Below are 19,798 nucleotides of genomic sequence, written 5' to 3' on the forward strand. Positions count from 1 at the left end.
CTAAGACAGCAACATTTTCAAGAGATTACAAACCTTCATATGAAAATGAAGGTTCGTTTCCCAAGTATTTGTGGGGATGGAGGAAATTTTGAATGGACCTTAAAGAAAGGAATCTACAACACCTGAATTAAATACATCCTTTTTCTTCCCCTTTAGCTGCTGTGTGTTGATAGGTTACAAGGCTAATAGTGATTTGTTTGATTCTCCCAAATTTTTATAGGAATAGGATTTTATGCTTCTTGTATGCAACTTGCTAAATCACTACACTCATATTCCTCACTAAAATAAGCATTTCATCTTGCATAGGTAAAAACAACCATGGGTGAAAAAAATAAAAAAAGGAAGGATTTCTGAGGAAAAAAAAAAAAGCTACTGAAAGGTGCACTGCACCCTGGGCAGTAAATGGAATATCAGGTTACTCTATTTTTGTAAAGAGCGTCAATTCTGTATTCTGGGCTGAAAAACTGGCAAGTGGCAGCCCTCTCTAGTATTTCCTGAGGCCATCTGTACCATCTTAGAGAATAAATCATAAATAGACCTTTGAACTAAGACAGTCTCGCTGGATCTATCCTTTTGCGACTGACTTCCAGTCTCAATGGGATATTGAAGGGGAGGCTCACTAGAATAAACAGTGGAATCCTTGTCTGGGAGTGACTGCCTGGCAATTGTTTCATGGAAAACAGGGAGGGGTGGGGACAACAACCCTGCTCTGTTCACTGGCTCTTTAATTTAGATTGCCAATGATAAAGCCGGGGCTACGGCTAAAGAAAGGTAGGATGCATACGCAGAAACATTAGTGCTAATATGCTGCAGAAAGACCAGATAAATCAGCCTAGCTCTCATACATCACTGAGGGAGAAGCTGATTGCAACTTGACCATGTGCCTGAGTAGTTCCATCAGGAAGAAGAGCAGAACATGGATTAAAAAACACTAGGATGTACCTTTAGGGCTTCTGCCGTGCTGGATGTGGGAGAAGTGTCTGGTGTAAGTTTCAGTTTGTTTTATCCACGTATTTACCAGGGTGTTCCCAAGCAGGGAGCTTGTTTCTCTTCTGTGTTTTCAATGGGAGCTTCAAGCATGTTTATTTATAGTCATAGACTTCGTTTCGTATCAATTTAATGGCAACCTGATAAAAGTTCTTAACAGAGAACAGTTTAGCCCAGTGTTTATTCAGTAGAGAAATGTGGAAAAGTGATGGTAATCATTAATGTCCATAGGACTGCCTGTAGGTGAGTTTTGTTCTTCTGCTTTTTTGTTATGTGGGGAAGGGAGGGACTGAGGGGTAGATTTTAAACTAAAAATGCAGTTCTTTTGCCATTTATTTTAAAAAGTGTGTTGGTAACCCAGCATTTTGCTCCTCCTGTGGTCTTTTGTTTTGAAAAACTGTGTTTGAATATGTAAGCCAGACTGCTCAAAACGCATTATATTTTATGACTGGGATGTTTGTATTGTTTCATATCTGTTATTAGACAAAATAATCATAAAGCATGTTTTCTATGGGCCTTTTTATATTCTAAAATTAAGTACAGATGGTAATTTCCAGCAGTTTTAAAAATTTGTCAATTATTTAATTTAGCATCACTTAAGCATCTGCACAGGGAGAAAGCTGAGATGGTACAAAATCTGAATACGCATTGATTGCTCGTCTGAATTGCATCTTTAAAGTTTTTGCCTCAAATCTCTGATTTCACAGTTTATTTTTACCAAATTAGATTATCGTATTTCATTATTGAGACTGAATGGGTGGCACTCACTCAGATACCCTACATTTCCCGTTAGAACAGCGTGCAAAGCGCCTGCTGATTGTTACTCTGAGGGAAATTCTCATGCCAGCTCACCTAAAAGATCGCTTAAGGAATGCACAGGCAAGAGCGAGGGAAAGTGGAATTTATGGTCCAGACACAGCGTTTGGACTTTTTTCAGAGGAGAGACTAAGTCCATAAATGTGAGTACCTAACATACTCCAAGGCTCCAGGGGGAGGGCGTGGCTGAATGACATTGATGGCCACATGGTGCTGTCCACATGGTATTTCAAAACAAGTCTTAAAACAGTCTGTTGAACCTGTAGTGTGGTTTGAGGGAGGGAGAAAGGGGAAACATGAAGTGTCCGGTGCACGCAGAATCCCCTGACTGAGAATTCCATTGGACAGACACAGAAAGTGAATGTCATCCAGGGAGCAGGGTGGCCTGAAGACAGTGGATGTTTGACTGATGCAAAGCAGCATGGCAGTCTTTCTGGGAAAGGATAAACCTTGACCAAACGGCAGCATTCTACATACTGTGTCTTCCATCTTGTCCTAATTAGAGGACGATGTCTGCTGAATCTTAATCTCTCTAATTGTTGATAGAGCAGGCATGCGATTTGCTATAAATACACATGAGCATTCATTTCTGAAATAATGGCTGTTGCCAAATATGTTAGACCGACAGGAGTGCTGGACTAGGGAAGGCTGTGCTGAATAGTTGAGTTTTGGAGGTAATGGACCAGTTGAGAATCATTGCACAGCTGGGCCAGCAGCTGCACCCAGTGCTCTGTCAAGTTTGGCCTCTAATTTCCTTGAACTTGTCCTTGTTTGCCAAAATGATGAACGCAAGCAAGAATTTGTTTCAAATGAGCCCACTGCAAGCAAAAAAGACCCTTTCCAAGGAGTGTCTGTTGAGGTAGTCCACAACAGCAATGGCCAAATGAGGTATTGATTAGGCAATGTGAAGTTTGAATAATCATCAAAATAAAAAGCAAAGACCAAGCTGTAGAATGAGGTAAGCTGGCAGGAGACCAGAGTACATTAAAAGGCTGCATTGGGTCATCACTGTCCTAACTAAAGGACATATGGAAAAATCCCATAATAATATCCAGCGGTAATTATCTTGTATTTAGGAAAAAATAAATAGGTTTGTGGGTTGGAAGGCAGCCCAGTAATCCCAATGTCTTTTTTTCCTAACACTGTATTATTGGGACTGGGTCAGGAGGAAGTGTCAGAGCATTTTATATTAAGAAGCATCTTATAACTAAACAATGCAATTAGTGGCAAGCCAAAATGAGAAAATAGCAAGAACTCTCTTTCCATTCCCCAACCAGGCTTGAGCAAGTATTTATCTAGTATACTATGTATCCAGCATGTTCTAGGAACATACTCTAACCAACTAGATTAGAAACTCTTTGAAAGCAGACACTTGAATTTATATGTCTCTTGTATAAATCCATCTCTTAAAAATTACTGGCCTTGATATAATATAATAATAATTGCAAGTCTATCTAGTTCCTTGGTTTTAAAGAGATCAAACATCATATTTTTTTATGCAAGTGCTTTATTTATTTATTTAGTTTCAACACAGATGATTCTTCCCTTTTCAGGTTGAAGAGCAGTGACTTGAACACTTACAAGTTAGGTGACTTTGGTCAAAATATGTAGCCTATAGGAGTTAGTTTCCTTGTGTGTGAGATGATTAAAGAGAGGTAGCTAAGTGCCAGGGAGGTGCTTTTCTGTGCTCACCAGAGCTAAGCCCTCACCGACTTATCGTATGGCGGGGCGCTGGGGTGGGACTGGGAGAGAATGAGCAGGGGTGGCAGGGAAGCTGCTGGGAGGGTAGAAGAGAACCTTCGGCGAGAATGTGACCTGAGGTAGGATGGCGCTGGTGGGAACACGGAGAAAAGGATGAATCGGAAATCTATTTTTTTTTTTAATAATAATTTTATTTTTTTTTTAATGGGGTGACATCAATAAATCAGGATACATATATTCAAAGATAACAAGTCCAGGTTATCTTGTCGTTCAATTATGTTGCATACCCATCACCCAAAGTCAGATTGTCCTCTGTCACCTTCTATCTTGTTTTCTTTGTGCCCCTCCCCCTCCCCCTTTCCCTCTCCCATTCCCCCCCCCCCCCATAACCACCACACTCTTTTCTGAAGCTGGGAACGGGAATAGACAGTTAGACAGACTCCCGCATACGCCCGACCGGGATCCACCCGGCACGCCCACCAGGGGGCGACGCTCTGCCCACCAGGGGGCGATGCTCTGCCCCTCTGGGGCGTCGCTCTGTCGCGACCAGAGCCACTCTAGTGCCTGGGGCAGAGGCCAAGGAGCCATCCCCAGCGCCCAGGCCATCTTTGCTCCAATGGAGCCTCGCTGCGGGAGGGTAAGAGAGAGACAGAGAGGAAGGAGAGGTGGAGGGGTGGAGAAGCAGATGGGCGCCTCTCCTGTGTGCCCTGGCCGGGAATCGAACCTGGGACTTCTGCACGCCAGGCCAACGCTCTACCACTGAGCCAACCGGCCAGGGCTGGAAATCTATTTTTAAAGGAAAACTGAAAGGATGTGGCAGCTGATTATATTGAAGTAAGGTGCAGAAGAAGAAGAAAGATTATAACGGAGAATTAGTCATGGTGTTGAGGGAAAAGATTACAGGTTTGCAATAATAGCAAGATATGACTTCTTTGTGTATGCTTGTGTGTGTGTCCTCTAAAACTCAAAAAGCTAAACCAATACAGTCCTTCAGGGACTTATAAACTAAGAAAACATAAGAGGAGAGAGGAGGGAATTGGAGTGCCTAGTTACGTTATATAAAGGGAAAGAAAAAATCAATAATAAACCAATAATATAAGACTATGTTTGACAATAGAGTGAGAATTCAAAGGAATTGCTTAAAATGGCAAATCTATATTTGGAGTTTTTCCCAGACAAGACCCACAATCATCAAATAATAAGGCTTTTCTGCAATCTTGGAGCTTATTTAAGTTTTCCTGGGTCAAAAAAAATGCCACTGAGGGGATACAAATAGTATCAAGACTGGGAAGAAAAAGACCATGAGGAAGAGAAATTCCCAAAACAGCTTGGTTTTAAAGAAGAGATGGGAGCCAAAAATGACAGCTTGACCTTTCAGAACTTAACCATTTATTATTATGACTTGTCAGAAAGTTTGGCCACTGTTATTCCTTAAATTTCTGGGATGTTTCAGGAAAATCAAGCAGGAATCAAAACTGTATCAAACTCCTCGCTGGCAAATAGGTGGTGATCCAGAAGCTCATTGCACATCCTTTACGAGCAATGTTGTAAATATTTTTGGGCTACTCTTTTTTTTAAAAGTCTGCTCAACTCATCCTTTAGTAGAAATCTCATACATTTGCAAGAAAAAATTAATAGCTAAAAGACTTTCTATGTTAATAATTAAAATATAAGCAATAACCACAAGAATGGAAAATGTTTTGAATGCTGGTGCTTGGGGAAATGCAGGTTAATTCCAAGATGGTGTGGGCTATGGCTATTTTGAAATTCGTATCCACTTTCACTGACTTTCTGAGACTTTGAATTTTAAAATTTTGAAAAGTTGAAATGTAAGGATTTCCTTGTCCTTATGTCAGGCATATTGGGACTTTTATCTTTATGATAGCTGCCATAACCAGGATTGTTTTCACAAATTGGAAAGAAAAGGGAATGAGGGTGAGAGAAAAAGTGGGAGGTAGCTGGGGCAAAAGCCAAAAAAAAAAAAAAAAGTGGCAAAGAGTAGGTTTAAGGAAGGAAGGAGTGAGAAAGATAATGCATAAAGGGAAATCAGGGAGTTCTGAACATTGGAATGCAGAAGAAGGTGTGTGTTGCTCTTGAGGAATAAGAAGTAAGAGGACATTGGGTCTAATGGCTTACTGAATCAACCACCAGGAGGTGCTTAAGACTCAAAGAAGTTGATTTTTGAGTAGGTGATGCTGCTCAGGTGACTGGTAGACCTGGGCAATCTTCTAGGAACCTTTGGTCTCCTTTTGTTTCCTCTATCAGTTCCCTCTTTATCTTCATCTCCTTCTCTATACAGGTTAGATACCATGGCCTATCATTTCAACCAGGCTCTTACCAATACTTTCAGTTCTCCCATTTATCCATTCAATGAAGATTTATTTCATGGTTCCTATTTGTCAGGCATTGTCATTTTGTATACTTAGAAATGAACAAAGCAGACCTACATCTACCCTTGGCATTTACCAGCCAGATACCAACCTTTCATCAATCCAGTTCTATGCTTTACTCTACCTCCAACCAGATTGGTAGGCACTGCTAGAGAAAATTATACCACTGTCCAGATTGATGGTGTGATAAATGTATGACCTTCAGCCTCTGCTGGGTTCCTCAATATAACTTAGTGATCCTTATGTGCTTTCCTAATACACTTCTGCCACTCTTCCCAAAACTTTTATGGAAGACTTTTCTACTCTTGTCAAAGCTTTGGCCAAACTTCTCCTCCTACAAACTTCTCCTCCATGCAAGATTTCAGTTTCCTGCCAACAAACCTATTAACTTCATGACCTGATTAAAATTGTTTGCCTTAAAGACTGTTCAACACAATGAAAGTCACAACTGACTCCAGAAAGCCTGTACTGAAAGTTTCTTGAGGAATCAACAAGACTGAGAGGGGAACTCATCTCAGAACACATAGCCAGATTTCCTAAAAATTGTCCTCACACATCTCTCTCCTCAAAGTCTGGCTCCTCACTGCAGCTATCAATTTATTCTCTTCCTCTATCCTACTCCCTGACCCTACACGAATTCACTTCATCTTCCTACACCTGTCTTCTTTTATTCCTTACAGGTAGAGCAGACTAGACTGTCTTGGTGTCTGCCATTTTTCTCCTACCCCTTACCTTTGTCAGCAGGAGCCACAGATAGTTCAGCAAACAAATTATCCATTTTTCTGAGAAGAGGAAGGCATTGCAAATCTAAGTAAAATAAAACAAAATAAAATTTTAAAAATTAAATATTAATTAAATAACTAATATAAATATGTGTTTAAAATTGTTTATTTGTATTTATGCGTTCCGTCTTTTCCCACGTTAAAACAGAAGAGGTTTTCTTCTGATTTCCCCACCTTTGTTCTGTACCATATACTCCCTCCCATCTTGTGGTGCTTGGTTTACGCATAATTTCCTCTGTCTTTCAACGTCATCTCTAGTAGATGGATCTTTTTCATCAGCGTATACATGGGCTCCAGCCACTCCGATCTTTGAAAAAAATAGGGCGATGCAAAACCTTTATTTTCCCCACTGTTATCTACTCAACTTTTCCTCCTCTTTTATAACCAGACTTCTTAAAGTTTGCTGAATTGCTCTTCTCTCCTGAAGAACCTCCTTCAAACACATCCCTACCCCCTAGTACCAATTCAGTTATATTGACCTCTTTGGGGGCTGAGACTACTCTTAAATCTCCTGACATTCTTCCTTACTCCATTGTTCATAGTATGAACTTGTCCTAATAAAATCAAAGTTTTGGAACTCAAAAACCTTTTCTTTCCCAAAGCTGGTTATTAAAATAAAAAATTCTTTGACGTCCTGTGAGTTGGATTTAAAAACAACAACAAAAAACTATTTAGACACTCAGCTGACTGCTTTGTTTCCTTCGGGTCTGTTGCTGTAGTTGGGTGAGTGAATAGTCCTGAGGCAATATGGGAGGGGGGGTAGCACATGGTAAATGAGTTAGTTTTGCTTGTGGTCTAAGGCAGAGCTTTTCAATGGCCGATAATCTTCATACAACATTAGGATGGTTAACTCTTTCACGGACATGCTTGAAACTTCTTGCGGACCAGCACTGGTCCATAGACCTGCGGTTGAAAAGCACTGGCCTAAGGAATTATCTTAGAGAAAAGACTCTTGAACGTAAACATAAAGGTCCTCTTGGCTTATCAAAACAGATTCCTCCTCATCAGAAATGTACCTATATCACTTTAAAACTAGAAATGATTGGACATTTCTAATTTTTCAGCACTTCATGAGTAAAATGGATTTATGACTGAGGGTATAGCTATTTGTTGAGTCTTTATTTATAATAAAGTGTGATGAAGGAGAGAACTAAATCTATTGGCCTTGTCTGGTTTCACCCTGATTAAATTGGCACAAACTAATATCCAGCCAAGCCAATCAGTAAAGATGAAAGGGGGTAACATTTCAGAAATTGTGTTGAACTTTTGAACCCTGACTACATTTTGTAGAGGTCTCAGGTGACATAGAAGAAGTCTAGTGATTTAGGTCAGAAAAGTAAATGTTTACATTGCTGATTTAACATCCTTGAAAACATTTCTGTTGGAACACATAGAATATATTTGAAGTTTCAAGAGACAAAGAAAGTGGAATATGTTTTATATATTCAAATTGCATCATCCCTAAGTTAATACAAATTTTAACTATTAATCAATGATAGAGAAATTAGAGGTGTGACGTGCTTCAGTTGTTGAGCTCTTATCATCCAGGCATGCAACTGAATTTTGAACAGATTATTGGACCACCTAACAAAAAGGCAGCCCAGCAATCAATCTCTGGAATAATAAAAGCATAAATTAAATGTTTTTTGGTCAATATTATTCACACAATTCATCTCCTTAATGATTGTGCTTCACTAAAAGAAAGACCTTTGCTTCAAGGCTCATTTGCAATCCACAGAAAACTTAAAATTTGTTTTGACTTTCCAGGGCTTCCAGAAAATACGAATTGTATATTGCACTTGGTGGAATTAGAGTTGACTTCTTAATAGCATGTTCTTCCATGGCTCAGACCATCGCTCCATTTTTATTCCAAGGTCTAATAAGAGAAAAAGTAGAGGGATGTGCAGAGGGGAAGGAACCTCTCGAGTGGGGGAAGAGCCTCGTGTAAAATTCTCTCCTGTTATTTTAGCTTGTGCCTTCTTTCTAAGTGTCTCTTGCACAGAGATCCAGACAAGGGAGGCAGCTAGTTGTCTGAAGCTGACCCTCCTGGTTAACATAGAGGCCTGAGTTATAGATCCTACTTCTAGAATAAGTCAGGTTCTGCAGTTTTTCCTCTTCTAAAAGGAGAACCTAAGAAGTGCTTTGAATTCTTTAAAAAAAAACCCACAACACCCTAATTTCTAAAATTCAGTGGTAGAACAATGATAAGTTTCTATGAAGTCACGTTTGGAGCTGTACAGAAGGAAAAGATCTATCGACGTGGTCTTCCCAAGAGTCTAGTGTCAAGCCAGATCCATCAGCAGCCTCAGTTCTCTGCAGTGGAGTGACATGTGGAGCTACCAAGATAGGCAGCTTGTCTCTACCACTTACTGTTTCCAGCAAGATTTTGCAAGGTTGCAAAATGAGTCCTGTAGTGTTTAGCCCACTGTAGGCTGTTGGTAGGGATGGCAGTTCTTCTGGAGACCTGAACAATGCTGTCATCATTCTTGTATCTCATTTTGCCTTTAGAACTAACTGTGATCCTCCACAGGAGTTTCTGATGGTTGTTCAGAAATTGGAGTGTAGGTGGCTGGAGAACCTTATTGCCAAATCCATTCAACAGCTGAGAGCTGGTCCTAAAAGTGAAATAAGACAGAGGCTACACTATTTTTCCCCTAATCAACCACAGTTTATAGCATAAAACTAAGACCTTCAATTTATTTTGCCATTTTTGAAGCCTAACAAACACAGTCTTCCCCAGCTCATAGTGTTAGCCAACTAGTTTCTTTCAGTTGGGAGGCAGGGTTAGAGCATCTCTGTTCTTTGAAATGATCCTCTTTCTTGAAGCGATTGGCTTCAGTTACCATGTGTCCCTTTAAGTTTTATTCATTTGCTTGTTTTCATTCATTTATTGAGTCCTGTTGTTTCTCAGGCATTATTCGAGGCTCAATCTTTAGAGCAGCAAGCAAGATAGATTCCTGATGATGGTGAAGTGTACACCCAAGAAAGCCTCTTCTTTTTTTTTCTTTTTAATTTTTGTTAAGTGAAAAGCAGGGAGACAGAGAGACAGACCCACATGTGCTCTGAATGGGATCCACCTGGCAAGCCCCCTACTGGGCAATGCTCTGCCCATCTGGGGCTATTGCTCCATTGCTCAGCAACTGAGCTATTTCAGCACCTGAGGCAAGGCCATGGAGCCATCCTCAGTACCAGGGGCCAATTTGGTCCAACCGAGCCATGGCTGCAGGAGGGGAAGAGAGAGACAGAAAGCAAGAAGGGAGATGGGGAAGGATAGAGAAACAGATGGCTGCTTCTCCTGTGTATCCTTACCAGGAATCGACCCAGGACTTCCATATGCTGGGTTGACACTCTACCACTGGCCAGGGCTAAGAAAGCCTCTTCAAAAGGCAGTTTTATTAACACAAGAGCTCTATATTGTCTGTAGCTTTTGTATAAAAGGAAATTTTTCTTTTTTTTGAATCATGTACTATAGAGGAAAGAGGAGGTTTTGGGGCCCTTTGTTTATAAAATCCCCCAAATACTACTTTCAATGTGGAGCTACATAGGACAGTTAAGTGACACAATCTAGATCTTATCCTTGTTACTCATTGTTTAACATGTGCAACACTTGGAAGAGCTTAAGTAGAGTAGCCTGCATGAAGAGGAACAGCTCCTCAGATATTTTTTTCTAAAAGCAGAGGTGTCTAGTTTTGACCTAAAATAATATCATGACTCCTAAGCATACTTTAGAAAGGCTTGACTTCCTGCTAAAAGATTTCCCAAAAGATGAAAAATAACTCAAGGACAAACACCCAAACCAGGGCCTGGCACCTTGTAGGTGTTTAGCAAGTGCTGTGGCCCAGAATCCGAAGTCGACCAGAATCTTAGTTAGAATCCAAAGCTTAAGTTAAAAAACAAAACTGGCTTTTCTCCCTCTGAGTGAATCTCTAGAATGATTCATTTCCTTTTCCGCAAAGTGTGAATACTAATCCTTACCTTGTGGGGTTATTAGAGGTCTAAATAAGATAAGAGGGGACAGTTCTTCATAAACAATCAAGTCCTATTCAAATAGAAAGTTTATAACAGAAAAACACTTAAACCAAACCTGAAGTCTTGATAAACTCATGTATTGTGTTCTTAATAAATAGTGACCCATTAAAAAAATAAATAAACCTAATACAGAGGTGAAGAAAAGTAGACTTATAGTTGGGAGTACACAAAATATAGTTTCTTCTCATATTATTATTTATTAATTATTGTATTATTCATTTGTAAAACGAATGTAAACCTACTTTCCCCACCCCTATGTGTACTGCTTTGAACTTCTCAATTGAAACTATTGCCCTAGCCGGTTGGCTCAGTGGTAGAGCATCGGCCTGGCATGCAGGAGTCCCAGGTCCGATTCCCGGCCAGGGCACACAGGAGAAGCACCCATCTGCTTCTCCACCCCTCCCCCTCTCCTTCCTCTCTGTCTCTCTCTTCCCCTCCCGCAGCCAGGGCTCCATTGGAGCAAAGTTGGCCCAGGCGCTGAGGATGGCTCTGTGGCCTCTGCCTCAGGTGCTAGAATGGCTCTGGTTGCAACAGAGTGATGCCCCAGATGGGCAGAGCATCGCCCCCTGGTGGGCATGCCAGGTGGATCCCTGTCGGGCGCATGCGGGAGTCTGACTGCCTCCCCATTTCCAACTTAAGAAAAATACAAAAAAAAAAAAAAAAATGGAAACTATTGAAGATCTTTTTGTTAAAAGTTTTTTTCCTGTGGGAAATAATTTATACCTGTATTATTTTAGGAAAATAGTGGAAGGCAAAGGAAGTCCAACATTTTGAACAGAGTTAATTCTAGATTTTGTGTATTGAAAATCATAGAAAATTTGTCTCTGATGTTTAGACAGCTTCACTCGTGCCACTCTGTATGGAGTGCGGCTGCAGGGAGTGTGCTCAAAACAAGCTGACTCAGTTGTCAGCCCAATGTTTATTTGTCTTCTCACTTCATTTTGGTGTTATTATTATTATTATTATTATTATTATTAAGTTGAACCTGCAAAATTGCTGATATCCAACCACTTTTGACCTATAAAATGCAATTTCATATAGTCAGCCTAGTGTAATTGTATTTTGTTTATTGAATGGGAGTTCATTTGTTCACCTGCTTAGCCTGACGTAGACATCTGGAAGGTGAGGATTGTATCTGATGGCTCAACTGAAGTCCAGAAGTCTGCACTTAGACAGTGTAAAATATGAAGTGTACATGTGAAATGTCTTTTATGTGAGCTGTAGACACTGTTACTGCGCCTCTCTGTGGAGACAATGCAGTGGAAATCCTGGGACTGAGAAAGTGGGGACACCCAAGGAGTGGAGAGCTGGCAACTGTATTGCCCTGGATGCTGCATTGTGTGAACTACCTCCTCATCCTCAGTCTCACTTCCCTCCCTCACGACCTCACTGCCCTCCCTCATGACCTCACTGCCCTCCGCTATTGTCACCCCTGGACAGTTACACTGCTTTTGCTTGCAGCTTACCCATTTGAGGGATTTAGAGTATCATACTGCACTGCTTTCCAAGCCCTTTCTATGGCTTTACATCATCACCCTGTATGCTATACTGTATTACATATATGTATATGACATATACATATTGATATATACACATACATATAAGATAATATATATATCTTATGTATATATTTATATTACCAGGCCAATTCCCAGATGCGAGAAGTTGTCCATCATGTCATTTTTTGGAATGAGAGTCTAATTAAACTTGTAGAGACTTTTATGCTTCATGGGAGAGGGAAAAATGCCAGCTCAACCTTTAAGCTTCTTATCCCTCTTAAGCAGCTGTAGCCTGTATCGGTTTATGTCAGGATTTGTTTTCCTATTCCTGTTTTTCAAAGGCCACAACCTTGCAGAGGAGCCCCAAGATGGGGCTATGGCTTCAGTAACAAAGTTCTGAAACCCATATAATTAATTCTAGGTGGTAGTGGCTGATTTCAGTTGCCGTGGAATATCTTAGAATGACCATGAATATTACCAGCAATCTGCTGCTATACGCATGGATATAGCCAGGTGAGGTTATTTCTCTTTATGCCTGCTTCTTATTCCTAAAATGACCTTTTTATTTTATTCTACCTCTAAGTTGAGATTTAAGTTTATAAAAGATCCTATGTAAAACCATCTAACTGAGTATAGACTAGTAGAATCAGTATCTTAAGAATAGGTTTTGATCAAAACTTTTGAAATGTTTTGAAAAGAGGCATAGCACCTCTGAGTCAATTTTAAAATTTTGTATGAAACTTGTGTATTTATTTCTGTTAGAAGTAAGAAAACGAAACCCCATTTACCTACCTTAAGATTCGGGTAACCTTTTCAAATGTGGCTTTTCCAGTGGCCCACTGATTTTAATTCACAGACAGTCACAGGTAATTTCTAGGGGGAAAGGGAGGCAGTTTCTGCTCCTCATAGAGCTCCATCATTATCCAGCCAGACTGGGTCACATCTGAAACCCCGCTGGTCAGGCAGGAAGGAGAGGCATGAACATCAGGACTTCCTTATTCAAGGTAACTTCAGCATGGGTTCAGAGTGTTGCTCAAAAGGACAACTCTGGGAATTCACTTGCCTTCCATGTTCCCTGATTTTTGAGAGGGTCTCAATGGAGTGTTTTGATGGGTTTTGGCATGCTGTCTGCTGATGGGAGTGCTGACTCAAGTAAAATGTGGCAATCATAGGAAATGTCTCTTCAAGAATACAGAGAAGTGCCTCATAGAGTCCAGGAATGTAGGAAAGGCACCAAATCTCAGTGATTTATCTCAGCTTCTGACCCATTTTATATCCTTGAGAAAAATCACTTAACCCCTCTGTGCCCGGGCTTTCTATTGTAAAATGGAAAAAAAGGATCCCATTTTCTAGACCTCACTAGAAGGGATATTATACATTTTGACAGAAAGAAGGAATTAATAGTTTGGGGCACTAAAGGCAATTCAGAAAGAAAGTTGCAACAATATTGAGATGACATTGTTATTGAAATACGCAAAGGAGCATTCAATGCAAATATAAATATATATTAAAATAGGGTAAATCCTTCAAATTTAAAAAACATTTTTGAGAAGCTACTATATTCTAGACACTTTCCACTTTGCTCTTACATGGCTGTTTAATCCTCTCAATAGTCTGGATGACAATTGGTTATTGTCTTGTTTATGATTTTACAAATAAAGAAACTGAGGCTCAGAAAAGGGAATCAATTTGCTTTGAGTCACAGAGCAGGTAAGTAGCAGAGCCCAGGTTCAAGTCTTCTTCTTATGCTGGGTCCAGCCTTCTTCTCATGATATACCACCTGCCTTGGATATGGTAGTAAAAGACAATAGAACTTCCCTTTCTTAAATAAATCCAATTTCTGAGAAAACTGGCCAAGTCAAGTACCTATATTTAGTTTCTAAATTGTATCTCAGTTTCCATATTTGCTTCATTCTTAATTGGATTCAACTATTTCTCTTTAAGGTATAGATGGCCCTGTTGTTTCAGTCTTATTGTTTCCATTAAATGCATTTCTTATTTGTTAGTGGTTTTCACTGGTATTTTTAGCATCTGTTAACAAAACTCTTCAGAGGCAAATAGGTGCAATATTATTATTCTTTTAAAAAATATCTGACTTCTAGTGAATAGTCTAGCAGCATTGTTACGGCTGTTTTTGTCACTTATAAGTTTTAGAGTAAGGAATTTTTCAAGCTAACCGGGTAGCCTGCTGATTGCCAAGCTCTGGTTGCACACACTGTTAAATCCTCATGGAAGCCTTGTTGCAATCATACTGTCCTGCACAAACTCGTAAAAGCTGTTGTTTCACCAAACATGCCCTCCCTTCACCATGAGTTAGACGTCATCGTTTTGAAATCTCATCTGAGAGGATGAAAAGCTGAGCAAATACTTGCTTCGCCTTTCAGCTTCACAAGCAGCTATGGTGTTGCCAACCCCACCTCCCTCAGGCTCCTGTCTGAACAGTTCAGGCTGACTGGAACACATTTACTGAATGCCCATTACTGGCGTGCATTAGTCAAATGCAATTGATCGTCAGAATACACCATCGGCTCAGGCGAGGGGTATTGGGCTCTTTAATTGACGATGCTGCTTTAGAGGACAGAGTGTAAATCATTGAATACCAAGTCCAATAATTTTTTCACAGTTAACACTGTGTATACTCAATATAGCCAGACAAAAGAAGGATGGTTGACAGTTCAGACTAGGCCTAGGGAGAGTCCTAAGACCTTTTTTCCAAGATTCATCCTATTTTCATTTTGTCTTGAAATATTCTCATGTTTCTTACTGAAACCTTGATTCAGAGAGATGCTACTATGTACATGCATGCATACATGTGCATTCAGATTACAATGAAATTGTAAGAGAATTTATTAAAGAATATTCTGGAAGCCGAGACACCTCAGCTCTCACATTCATTGCCACCTGGGCATAGTCTTGAGGCTGTATTTTGTAGAAAATATCAGAACAGCTCCAAGTGTTTTCTCCCTGGCTCTTCAGATACTATCCTCTCTTTCCTAATCTAACAGTAACATATAATCATTTAGCACAAGCTAAAGATATAGACGAATTCAATGATTTAAATAAAGATTTCCTCATTTTTCTCATTGAGTTTTTTTAAAAGGAGTTTAAAGTTCAGTCCATTCCCACATAATGAGCTGCTCCCTGCTCCAGCCGAGCCTGCTCCTCCAGCCTCTTTTCTCACCTCACACGTCCTGGTCTGACCTCTCACACGAAAGACCTCTCCCTTCTGCCCTCACTGCCTGCGCCCCGGGAAGCACCCAGCCGGGCGCTGGTCTGATGTTCTTTCTTCACTACCGCCCTCTAGCCCCTGGAGAGCATTAGATATGAGGGACGTTCTGTCTGGAGAGAGCAGTGCATCTCCTAACTGTTGAAAAAGATGGTGCTGTGTGATTCCATACGTGCTAAGAGTCCACAATATGAATAGATCCTCATTATTTTTTCTCTCCCTAAGATGATTCCTAAAAATAGAGGCAAATAGGCTCGAAGAAACTTTGTCTGTGACCCTTCTGTGACTCAGCCGCGTTCCTAGTTTGCTGTGGAGGAGTCAGGCTTTGAATTTGTTAGAACAAATTACTGAAGTCGGCGCTCTTTGCATTAGAAATTTGCACTTCAGTGAATTAATTCTACACCCACCTTGTGTGGAAAACAAAGCCTAAGGTTAGAGAGGCGTAGCAGAGCCAGAGCCGGGGAAGCCATGCTGCGGCCGCTTCTCCTCCATCGTTCTCGGCCAGGTCCTTCCACCCGCCCTCCTTGTCTGTTGGCAAGGTTTTCTCCCCCAGTCATTTTCTTTTCTCTTTGTCCCACTCACCCACAAAGTGGTGCCGAGTGGTTGCTGAGGGACTCATTCACATTTCCACTTTTCCTCTTACCTCACACCAGGCTGTATCCAAAAAAATTCTGTGTGCAGTTACAGTGGGAATCCTATTTCTAGTCTGTTCATTCTCAGGAAGGACCAAAACTACGGCCAGGGAACATGGCGACTTTCCAGATTGCAGTGTGATTATCCCTTGGTTGAATCCAAGCTTGCATTACCTGGCTGAGAGGCCTTACTTATTACATTCCCCTCTAAAATAAAGAAGTCAAATATCTTACCAATAAACAAGCAAGGGCCACTAGCTAGAAAAATTGGCAGGCTCTGTGGACAGGTAACTCACAAAAGAAGAACTATAAAAGGGCCAATAAATATGTAAATGTCACTAGTGGCCAGAAAACCATGAATGAAAATAAAAATTTAAATGCTGTCTTTACCCATCAAATTGGCAAAAATGGAAATAATTGATAAATATCACGTGTTGAGGAGGCTGTGGAGAAACATATATTCTCATACACTGTTGGTGGGGGTGGAAATATGAATCATTTTGCAGCTGACTTGGCAGTATCTATAAAAATTTAAATAAAATACAACATTTGGGACAACCATTTCCAGGTCTAGATATTTATTTTCCAAAATACTTGCATGTGTTCACAAAGATATATGTGTCAGAGTTTTCAGTATTGTTTGAAATGGAAAATCATTGGGAAAACCCTAAATGTCCACCACTAGAAGACTAGTTAAATAAATTATAATTAATCTGTATCTTGAAATACTATGGAGCTGTTTGAGAAGCTAAGGGAGATCCTTGTGTAATGATATGGAATAATCACTAAGCCATATTGTTAACTCAAAAATAAGGAGCTGCAAGGCAATGTATATTGATATAATTTCACTTAGTTTTTAAAAATAAACCATTTAAAAATAAAGCCATACATCCATATAGATACTTAGATGTTAGTAAATGCACAAAGTCCTGAAATTACACACACACACACACACACTATTAACAGCAGAGAGGGGAGAGTCGCTGGTGTGAGGAGATGAACTGGAACTATTACTTTTTCCTCTGAATACTTCTGATGTTTTGATTTTTATGAGAATGTTTTATTTGTGTAGTGCACTAAACATATATAAAAATAGGAAAGTTCCAACTAAGTTTTCTGGGAAAAGCATACTGAATTGCTTCCCAAAGAGACTGCTCAGGAAACCGAAGGTGGGTGTAATGGAAGTTTTGCCTCTTTTATTTTGGTGGTGGTTGGTCTATTTATATATATAATGGAGCAGGAGAGACTTTTTTCCATATACTTTTTGGTAAACATACCTGCAGAGCCAGCAGATAAAGCAGGTTTTATACATGACTGGCCAAGGCAGCCACTTACCAATAGGTTGAAGAGAACAGAGGACTATCATAGCCCCTGGATGGCTGGTATCAGAGAGTCCATGTTGAAGATAGGTAAATAAATTATTACCCAGGTCCTGCTAGCACATTCCCTCCCTGCTGCCTCCAGAGCTTTGGTAGATTTAGAGGTCAAGGAAGCTTACGGAGGCTCAGGGGTCAGGGCTATTATTAATTTTATTAAGGCTCACACTCTACAGTGCTTCTCTGGGTCCTAACCACTACGCCTGACACTGCATCATCCTCGACACCAGGGATTGTATAGTAGTTGATTGTTCATATGTCACCCTCCTTCTTTAGGATATTATCTGCTTCAGAGCAGGAGTCGTGTCTTGTTCATCTCTGTATCCCCAGCACCAGTACAGTGCCTGACACACCGCTGATGCTCAGGAAATGACTGTTGAATGAATGATATAAAGTCAAAATCCCAAACAACATAATTTACTTTTGAAATCTGTGCTTCAATATAAGGGAAAGACCCAGAAGCACAGCAGTTAAACACTGGTACAGTTAAGTCTTAGCTATATGGCCAGCTGGTTCAGAGTTTTGGCTTTGGCGTGAACAGCCTATGTTCAAATCGTGACATCTTCGCCTACTAGCTGGTGACTTGGGCAAGTTCCTTAATCTCCTTGTGTCTCAATTTCCTTGTCTATAAAATTGAGATGCCAAAATTATCTGCCTTATAGATTGGTTGTGAGGATTCAGTGAGATAATTAATACAAAGCTTTAACAGCAGGCTTTGCAATAGAGACAAATTCATTCCTTGTTTATCACTAGCAATTATTTTCTAGAACCTTCAAGACATGAGTCATCTTAGTTGTTCAAATTTCCTGAATACCTTCTTTAAACACCACATATTTCTTACTTAACTAATTTTGAAATACGTCTTTTAAAAATAGATTCTCTTTCCTAAGACAATATAATGAGCATCTTAATCTTTAGCTCTGGCACATTATCATGAACAGTCATCATTGTCCTATGCATAACCCAAGCTTGTAGAGGTGTGTTCAGTGTCACGTCCCCCAGCTCCTTGGCTTTACAATGTCTTCTGCCTGACTTTCCCAAATGGTCAACTGCCAACTCTTACTGCAACAGCCTGCTTTTGGTACCTTCTCTTACCTTTATCATTTTATTTCCTAGTATGCTGTCCTTTTGGTAATCAGACAACCACGCAAATTTTAATTGTGTATAAATAAAAGTGACATGATGAGGCTCTTAATGAGATCTCTAATGAATAATGTGAATGATCTTTGCAGTTTCTGTATTGATTGAATTATCTCCTATTTGACATCCATATTCCATGTATATAAGACAGATGAAGTCTTACAGTACACAAAGAAGTCTCATTCTATTTTCTGTTCCACGATTTAAATTGAAATTCAACATATTGTGGCCTGACCTGTGGTGGCGCAGTAGATAAAGCATCAACCTGGAATGCTGAGGTTGCCGGTTCAAAACCCTGGGCTTGCCTGGTCAAGGCACATATGGGAGTTGATGCTTCCTGCTCCTCCCCCTTCTCTCTCTCTCCTCTCTATAATGTATAAATAAAATCTTAAAACCAAAAAAAAAAACAAAAAAAAAAAACACAACGTATTGCCCTTGGACTGGGCTAGAACTTTTAGCACTTCCTCTAAACAGAAGCAGCAGCCTGAGCTAGTGAGTTCAAGTACTCAATCAGCTACTTAACTTTTTCTTCTCTACTGAGGAAAATAAGATTGACTCTCAATTGTCAGTAGGATTTAAATGAGATAATATAGTTTAATATAAGTGAAAGTGCTTTGTTATTATAAAGTGCTAAAATTTTATTATTAGCATTAGTATTACTTCAACACATATTGGCAGTTTTGTTAACTTTTAAATTTTATTTAGGAGATTAACTTTAATAGGGTGACATTGATCAATAACAGTACATAGGTTTCAGGTAAACGTTTCTGTAGCATTTGAACTGTTGATTATGTTGCATACCCATCACCCAAAGTCAGATCATTATCCATCACCTTATATTTGTGCTTCTTTACACATCACCTCTCCCCCACCCCCTTCCCTCACCCCCTCTCCCACATCCCCCTCCTCCTGGTAACCACTTCACTTTTTTATCTATGTCCATGAGTCTCAATTTTGTGCCTCACCTATGTATGGAATCATACAGTTCTTAGTTTTTTCTGATTTACTCGTTTCACTCAGTATAATGTTATCCAGGTCCATCCATGCTGTTGTAAATGGCACTATGTCATCATTTCTTATGGCTGAGTAATATTCCATTGTATATATGTACCACTTCTTCTTTATCCAATCCTCTATCAAGGGACACTTTGGTTGTTTCCCTGTCTTGGCCACTGTGAACAATGCTGCAATGAACATGGGGTGCATGTGTCTTTATGTAC

General features: G+C 40.0%; 1 protein-coding gene across 17 annotated transcripts in view; it reads left to right on the forward strand.

Annotated features, from left to right (window-relative positions):
• RAPGEF4 (Rap guanine nucleotide exchange factor 4) overlaps nt 1–19,798 on the forward strand; it is a 319,360-nt gene that overhangs the window by 121,920 nt on the left and 177,642 nt on the right. For 2 of the 17 annotated variants that reach the window (XM_066345730.1, XM_066345727.1), the window contains exon 2: nt 12,626–12,717. The exons of 10 other annotated variants lie outside the window; for them this stretch is intronic. Coding sequence is in view for 4 of the 7 variants with exons in the window: in XM_066345727.1 (XP_066201824.1) it covers nt 12,704–12,717 (14 nt within the window). In the remaining 3 variants the exon portion in view is untranslated. Of the gene's footprint in view, nt 1–790; nt 986–12,559; nt 12,718–19,798 lie in introns of those variants that run through there. 5 more of the 17 variants (XM_066345729.1, XM_066345734.1, XM_066345728.1 and 2 more) reach the window with 4 other exon arrangements.

Source organism: Saccopteryx leptura, chromosome 7 (genome assembly GCF_036850995.1).
Source record: "Saccopteryx leptura isolate mSacLep1 chromosome 7, mSacLep1_pri_phased_curated, whole genome shotgun sequence".
NCBI classification, from domain to species: domain Eukaryota; kingdom Metazoa; phylum Chordata; class Mammalia; order Chiroptera; family Emballonuridae; genus Saccopteryx; species Saccopteryx leptura.